Source organism: Lactuca serriola, chromosome 7 (assembly GCF_051521515.1).
Source record: "Lactuca serriola cultivar US96UC23 chromosome 7, Lser_US96UC23_V15, whole genome shotgun sequence".
In the NCBI taxonomy this organism is placed as follows: domain Eukaryota; kingdom Viridiplantae; phylum Streptophyta; class Magnoliopsida; order Asterales; family Asteraceae; genus Lactuca; species Lactuca serriola.
In genome coordinates this window covers 184423767-184431890 of record NC_136414.1, presented here as the reverse complement: position 1 = coordinate 184431890, position 8124 = coordinate 184423767, and the positions used below count along the sequence as shown (strand labels likewise).

Here is an 8124-nt window from a genome sequence, read left to right as displayed (position 1 = left end):
CTTACATGGATACTTGTACCTAGATTCACTAGGATGATTTACTAGTACATTATGTGTAAATTGTTCTACCTATCCCAGTTCAACGGGATGTCTAGACGGGACTAACCAATCCGGAACCCACCTGTTAGCAATAGCGGTGATGAACATCTATGGATGCCTACGGTTATTACTTATATTAGGGGTACCTTTACGAGACTAACCATTCATTTAACTTGCTATTCGCTACAGAGGTAAATGAACATCTACGGATGCCTACGGTTAATACATATATTAGGTGTACCTTTACGGGACTAACCATTCCTTAAACCTGCTGCCGACTACAGAGGAAAATGAACAATCTACGGATGTTCAAGGTTATACATTAGGTAGTCGCGATGTAGTGTTGATCTTAATACAAAAGGACAACACTTACATGATTATATTTTTCCTATTACTTTATTTTGTGATACATTTATGTAAACGATGAGTTAGACTAAGTATTGTTAGTAATAGTCAAAAAGAAGGAAAACCATCTTTGTTATAGCAAAACATACGAGTCTTGGTAGAAGACTACTTACAAAACACACGAGTCTTGGTAGAAGACTACTTACAAAACACACGAGTCTTGGTAGAAGACTACTTACAAAACATACGAGTCTTGGTAGAAGACTACCTTCAAAACATTCAGGTCTTGGTAGAAGGCTACTCTTTATACTAATAGAAATCATAGGGATTTGCTAGAGTATTAAAACGCTTTCAACTGCTTTCAAACAGTTCACACTTATACAGTCTTTTTCCAAAGATTTACAAGTCATTACTTTACAGTTTTACAAATCAAAGACACATTAATACTTATGAAATCACCAGCTTTACGTTGATACTCGCTTTCAAAATAACTTGTATTCTCAGGTCACCAGTTAGACAGGTACGATGGCTAGGTTTTTAGAAGACGGAGCACAGACAAGACTCGTCTTTTATTTTGATTACATATTTTGGTGTCTTATTACAATTAAAGAACACACATGTATTAAAACTTTACTTTTAATGCAATGGATGATTTTGTTGCTTGTTTACTACTTTACACTGTTATGATACTTCACATGACGTCCTCCACCCCAGAATGTTTCCGCCGTTCTTGGTTTTGGGGTGTGACAACCTCCCCCCCCCCCCCTCTCTCTCTCTCAATTCGTCTTCCACCTCCACAGCCAAAAGAAATTTGGCCTCCAGTCAGAAATACGTTCCTCTCATCACTCCTCTCGCTAGAAACCCCTACACATAAAAATCTGGCAATATTCAATGCCTCCCCACTACGCCACCATCACCTTCGTTTTTACAGCCGAAGATGGAGGGGATTCTGCATCTGATTCAACTCAGCGATGACAAATCCATCAGTGACCTGTGCTTCTCCATCGATGGAGTTGAAGTTTGGTTCGGCTGAATGAGAGTAGAAAGAAGATGAAAGATGATCGGCTGATGTTTCAATCAATGGATGGTTATACTACTTCAATTTTTGTGATACTTCGTTCCTGATTTGTTTTGATCCAAAAATCACACCAACCACCAACACCGTCATCCACCTCTATCTCCATACACATGAAATCAGAAAGCCCGATATAAACCATCTACCACTGAACTCAATGCAACCCAGATGAAAATCAATGAAAATCCAGGTGAAATTAGACATAGAAATCGACCAAATCGAACATAGAAATCGACAAACTAGAGCCATCTTGACAGAAACCCTTACCCTCTTCCGTTTGCTGGAGGTGGAGGTGAGGATTCAGGTCTTTGAACGTTTGAGAAGAAAGTCTTGGATGCCCTTCTAGTGAGTTGGAATTTAAATCAATAGATAGGGGATTATTGACGAGGATTGTGGTTGGAAGATTGAACCAGAGTGTCATTGCTCACATTCCAATCCATCACACCCTAAAAGTCCTCTGCCAACCAATCATCTCTAAAAATCCTTCCCGACAGTTTTATTTAAAGGAGATTTATGTCAGGGAGATCAGGAATTAAACTCTTAAATTGAGTTTTGATTTCTAGATTTAAATTTTTCCTTCCAGTTAAGGTGCTGAAATTGATTTTGGAGAAGGAGGAGGGTCACCAACATAGGGAAGGGAGAGGGACTTCTTGATAGTCACTGAAATGGGTCTTCTCCACCTCGATTTAGTGTGTGTATGTGTGTTCATAGTGAAAGTGGGTAAAGATCTTTAAGTTTTTTGTGGGTTAATCCAAGTTTTTGGAATCTGATGTTGAAATTGATTATGAATGATGTTTAGATCGCTGGTGGGTTTGCACAGGTGTGTGTGTATGTGAGAGAGAGAGAGAGAGAGAGAGAGAGAGTGAGAGAGAGAATGTTTATTAATAATAAAACATTAAATTAAATACAAAAAATATAAAAAAAAATGTATCAGAAGGACATTTTAGCCTTTTTAGTTTACTGAGGGACCAAAACCACAATCAAACTAGGCCAAAAGGACCACCAATCCAAAAGAGTCGTGGTTTGGACTAAAACCCCAAAAAAATGCATACCACAAGGACCATTTTTGCAATTTTGTCTAAATTTATTATTATACAAATGTAGATGAATTAATAATTAAAATAAAAATGAACCTTCTGTGAGCAATGGACATCGCCTCTTGTTGTGTCCTTCTTGATGACAGTTACTACATCTTAAGATGGACATCCCTGTCTTGTTAATTGTATGCCTTCTTTCATTCTCTGTAGGACATTTCCTTCTGTTTACTTTGGGCCTTCCTGGCATTCTCCTACACCTAGGTGGTAATATGGGATCACATAGAACATCAGACCACATGTTAGCTCCATTAATTGGTTTGACTGGATACCTATAGCAACTTCCAAACATGCTTGTTTTGAACCATACAGCTACATAGTCCTCTACATTTCCATTCAGGTATAATATTGCAGCAATGGCATGCACACAAGGGATACCACTGAGTTGCCAGGCTTTGCAACCACAAGTTTTGCTTTCAAGGTGAATTGCATAATCTTCATGGGCTAATTTCACTACATATTCCTGCTCACCACTTGGAACAACATCCCAATACCTGTTATGAAATCATATTAAGAAGGTAAGTTATTTCATATTAAAACACTTACAATTAAAGAATATACCTTTGTTGTTCTTTCATCTTCTCAATCCTCTTTCTAATATATGGGCAGATTTCCATTTCCCACTTATGCCCCTTAAGATTTTGATTGTACATCCTCTCCATTACGTACAACCTGATTTCTTCCAGCATTGTTATTATTGGTTTCTTCCGTGCCTCTATAATTTCTGCATTGAAAGATTCAGATATATCATTTTCTACGGCATCACAACAACTCTCAGGTTCAAAGAACCCTACACCATGTGTTTGGGTCTCGTTCTACCAGGTGCTCATAAGCTTCTGTGGACATTGTACGAATTTCCCTCATGTATGAGTGGAAAGTGGAGTTGGTTGTAGCCTTTGTAGCCCTCCAAAATAACCTTCTAAACTCAACACCCATGAACCCTTTCTTCTTAAAGTTGGCAAAGATGTGTCGGGTACAATTCCTATGCTGACATGATGGTGCCCTTTCCTTAACAGCCTCCATCAAACCCTACAAGGTGATAACAAATTTCAATTGTAAAGTACAAAATAACACATAATGTAGTAAGTAAAAAGAAAACTAAAACACACCTTGTGTTGGTCCGAAATAATTGTAACACCCCTACCATCTCACATCTCAATGTCCTCAAGTAGAAGATCAATGAACCACATCCAAGTTTCCTTGTTTTCAACTGGCAAAACAGCCCATGCTAGAGGGTACATTTGGTTGTTTGTGTCCCTACCGACGGCTGTTAACAACTCACCTCTGCAAGTACCATTCAAAAAACAGCCATCAACACCGATAACCCTTCTACATCCTTCAATCTAGCCATGTGACAACCCGAAATTTATTCCGTCATATTTAACCCCTCCTTCCGTTAATAAGCCTCGTTTTATTAAACTGTCCGTTAACCTTTTGGAAGAGGTTAATTAATGTGGGACTTTTATAATGACTTGGTAAGGGTTGAAACAAATTAGAAACACCCACAAAATGCCCTTAAAAATGTTTAGTTTCAACCAAGTCAAAATACGATCACTAAATCGGATGCGACCAAAAGCCCCGTTTAACGGCAGTATCGGGTAGATTTCCACTGAGCCCCAACTCAAACCCCTATATAAGGGGGAGTGGACTCCATTCATACTCTTTCCACTCTCTCTCTACACTCTCTCTCTACAACTTATTTTCGAGCCAAAATCGTCCGTTTCGAGCCCCAAACGAGTAAGCAATCTACCCTAACTTGTTGTATAGCTTATCTAGCATGAAAATTCGATTTTAAGACATAAAATAGGGACAAGATTATGTGTTTACGGCCCAAGAACACTCTTGGACCGTGAACACCCCTAAATGAGGTTTTTAAGCCCCAAAACCCCTCTAAACTACCCCTAAGGCTTAGATATGGCTAAACGACTTATGGAAACGGACTTAGAACACATTGAACTTGACTTTTGGGGAGTAAACTTGAGTTTACTGCCCAAGAACTTGCTTGGGCCGTAAACTCCTCTTCATGGGGAGTAAACTCAATTTCTAGTGTTAGAAATGCCCTCAAACACCTCCTATGGCCTTGGAAAAATGTCTAGAAGCAAAACCCATTTAAGTAAATGCTTTAAACATTAAAGAAACCAAGGGAATAGGAGTTTACGGCCGTGAACTCCCATAGAATTGGTCCATGGGCCGTAAACTCCCATTAAGTGCCCAAATGATGCCCTAAACTCCCCATTTGACTTGGAAAAATGCTTAGGATTTTATTCTCTATCATTTAAGCCCTTAAAACACCAAAAGAATATGTACATAGGAGCTTACGGCTGTAAACTCCTTGTTTAGGGCCGTAAACTCCTATTTGGTCCATTTAGATGCCTTAAATCCATTTATTTGCCTTATATTTGGACCTAGCATAAATCTACAAGTGATATGAGACACTTAGGCATCCTAGAACACCCTCACCATGAGTTTACGGCCATAAACTCATGGGGAGTTAGTCCCAGGGCCGTGAACTCTATAAAGAGTTTACTCTTGAAGAGTAAACTCCCTATCTAAGCCATACACGCCCTTAGATGTTACCCGGGACACTCCAAGCGCTTAATCAAAGTGTTTTCCGCACTTTAGGATGCGTATACGTGTTTAATTAGTATTATATTTACTAATTGTATGTAAACATATATTATCATATGTTAATAGGTCACTAAGTGTGTTCAAGTCTTTACTTGACACCGAACACCTTCGTCGGATCCACTTATATCAGGTCAGTTCATACCCCTGAATTAACCTTTTTAAATGTTTTTACATGTTTTATGGGGGGGGGGGGAATACAATTTAAACATGCCAGTTATCATATCAATCACATGTGATTGATAACCCGCATGCACAAGGATTTATTACACTGTTAACTGTTTTACCAATAATGATACTGTAAATGGTTTTTCTAAAACGTCGTTACTTGTTCAACTTTTACTTATGTTATTTTATCAAAGTTTCATTTAAAACTTGTTTATGAAATGTTCCCAAAGGATTTCTAAAGGTTTTCAAACTTATTTTACAAAAGAATACCAAGTTATGATTTCCTTAAGTATAAAGGTTTTCCAAAGTTTTCATCAAGGTTTTCTTCCATGTTTTTATACTCCTACTTGTTAGATACTACTACTTCGTTATACTTCTACTTAGTTAATACTCCTACTTAGTTAAATGCTTCTACTTTGTTAATGCTTTTACTTCGTGATACACTTATACTTGTTAAACGCTTCTACTTCGAGAAATACTACTACTTCATAAACGTTCCTACTTTATTACCGCTTCCACTTCACGAACCGCTCCTACTTGATTAATGATACTACTCCGTAAACGCTTATACTTTATTGACACTTTTACTTCGAGAAATGCTTCTACTTCACGATACGCTTATACTACACGATACGCTTCTACTTCACGATACACTTTTACTTCACGATACGCTCCTACTTGTTAACACTTATACTTTGTGAAACACTTCTACTTCGTTAAACACTTAAACTTCATTAAATGTTCCTATTTGTTAAATGTATGCCTGTGCTTGTATAGATATATATAAATAATGTTTGAAGGACTTAGGAAGGCTTGTTCGCCCTATTTCCTTTTCTTCGTTGAGATGTGGTCTAGTGGGATCGGATGTCCATCCGAAGGTCATTTGATCATTTGTTATATATTATGTATACAAGCATAGACATATAGGTTTACATTAGTCAGTTCAGTTGTGAGTCTCTATAATTAGTCCAGTATTTTACATCAGATCTCACTACACGAGATACATCTTCAGTACACGGCCTTCTCCGTTGTCAAGTTGGTAACCAGAGTCTCTTGTAGGGAGAGCGGACATTGTGTGTATAGATCTATACGGGATTGACAGCCCCGCACCCTGACTGCTAGCTACATTCCACGGCCTACCAAGCCAAGGGGTGACAAATGTCACACTTACACTGGCACTTGCAGGGCGTCAAGTTCTATAGTGTCTATCAGTATGGTTACGAGTATCTCAGGGTTACCTTATAATTCATGGCCTTAAGGTAACGGGTTTTAACACTGTATTCACTATATTCACTTTTTTTAGACCTTGCTAGACGTATCTTTCATTTGATACCGTCTGGGGTCTGTGTCTCCCTTTTGTTAGACTGAGCCAGGCGTACCGTTCATTCGGTACTCTCTTTGCCTTAGTCAGCAGTCTTCACTGCTGAGGCATATGTTATTTTCCCTGATATTCTCCTACTTTCTTTCAAAATCAATACCACATTTTGATAATGATAGTGTTAAGGAAAAATTACTTTTTACCACATAACTCTGTCCAGTCATGGTAGAAGACTGCTTTTAAATCAGAAAATATAGGATTTTTTGGAAACGACTCTAATTCACTGTATACTTAAAACTACTACTTGTATAAAGTTATTTGGATAAAATGACACTAAATACTTATGAGCTCAGTAGCATTTATAAAAATGCTGATACTCGCTTTCAAATAACTTGTATTCTCAGGTCAGCGTTAGACAGGTATATTCCAGGAGCTTTTGGATGAAGACAGTTTAGTACCAAGCTGCACCTATATTATTACTTGTATTACTTGATGTTTTCTATGTAATGTAAACCATGTAAAACTATTACTATTAATGCAATGGTTGTTGTACTTTGATTACTATACTGCATATGTTGTGATACTTGACATGACGTCATCCACCCCAGAACGTTTCCGCCGTTTCGGTTTTGGGGCGTGACAAGCCATCCTTGACAGACTTCAGGAAAATATACATCATTTTGAAGTAGTGTGTAGCATCAGGCATATGATTTGTCTCAATCAAGACTGTTGACCCAAGATTAACCCTCAATAACTCAACACCATAATTCAACAGTTTCTCATAATGGCTTACCAAATTGCCTGAAATCTCATCTAGTGCAAAGTACTTGGCATTTCTACACTGCCCAAGACGTACCTTGAGACCATAGTCTTTCCTAACCACTTCTGCCATTTTCCTATAGCTAAACCGAGGCCTTTCCAAAATGCCAGGTATTAACATTTTTCCAATCCACTTATACGTAACAAGACACCCCAATTTTTGTTGTCTAGCACAATTATGCTTATCAATTAGTGACTTGATCTGGAATGAATTTTCCTTGTTCATAGGACTAGCCCATAGTCTAAAAGGGCAAGATGGCTTCCCTTTTTCATTTTTACTGCACCTTACTAACAATGTTGTTGCCTCATTTTTTTCATACCACAAAGCATAACCCTTTGACACAACATAATTTGTTAACATGTGTATCAGTTCATCTCGATCAGAGAATCTCATACCTAACTCAGGCATCATAGTATCCCATTTTTGGTTAGGATCGTGAATAGGATGTTTTTTTTTACCTTATCACTAGCTTCTTCCCCTATGCCTTTTTCTGGAATAAGATTCTTCTAAGACAAAAAGGATCAACAACTTCAAGCCACTGAATGTCCTCATCATCAGCTTCATGGTCCACCGATAGATCATCCGACAATACCGAGTCCACATCGTCTTCATATGTTTCAGTACCACTGTCCCCTTCTTC

General features: G+C 38.1%; 1 protein-coding gene across 1 annotated transcript; it reads right to left on the bottom strand.

The window, feature by feature from the left end:
* Positions 1-3701: 3701 nt before the first annotated feature.
* LOC145064618 (uncharacterized) lies at positions 3702-7892 on the bottom strand. Its single transcript, XM_079012030.1, has 2 exons — positions 7339-7892; positions 3702-3837 (listed from the first exon to the last, which is right to left on the bottom strand). Exons 1-2 carry the CDS (start codon positions 7890-7892, stop codon positions 3702-3704), a joined length of 690 nt encoding a protein of 229 aa, XP_078868156.1.
* Between the last annotated feature and the right edge of the window lie 232 nt (positions 7893-8124).

What these genes read in the sequence shown, in the direction of transcription:
- LOC145064618 (XM_079012030.1), bottom strand. Translation starts at nt 7,892, where the DNA reads ATGCCTGAGTTAGGTATGAGATTCTCTGATCGAGATGAACTGATACAC. An exon ending in ACACACTACTTCAAAATGAT is followed by an intron (nt 3,838 to 7,338) that starts GTATATTTTCCT and finishes TGGTACTTGCAG; the next exon opens with AGGTGAGTTGTTAACAGCCG.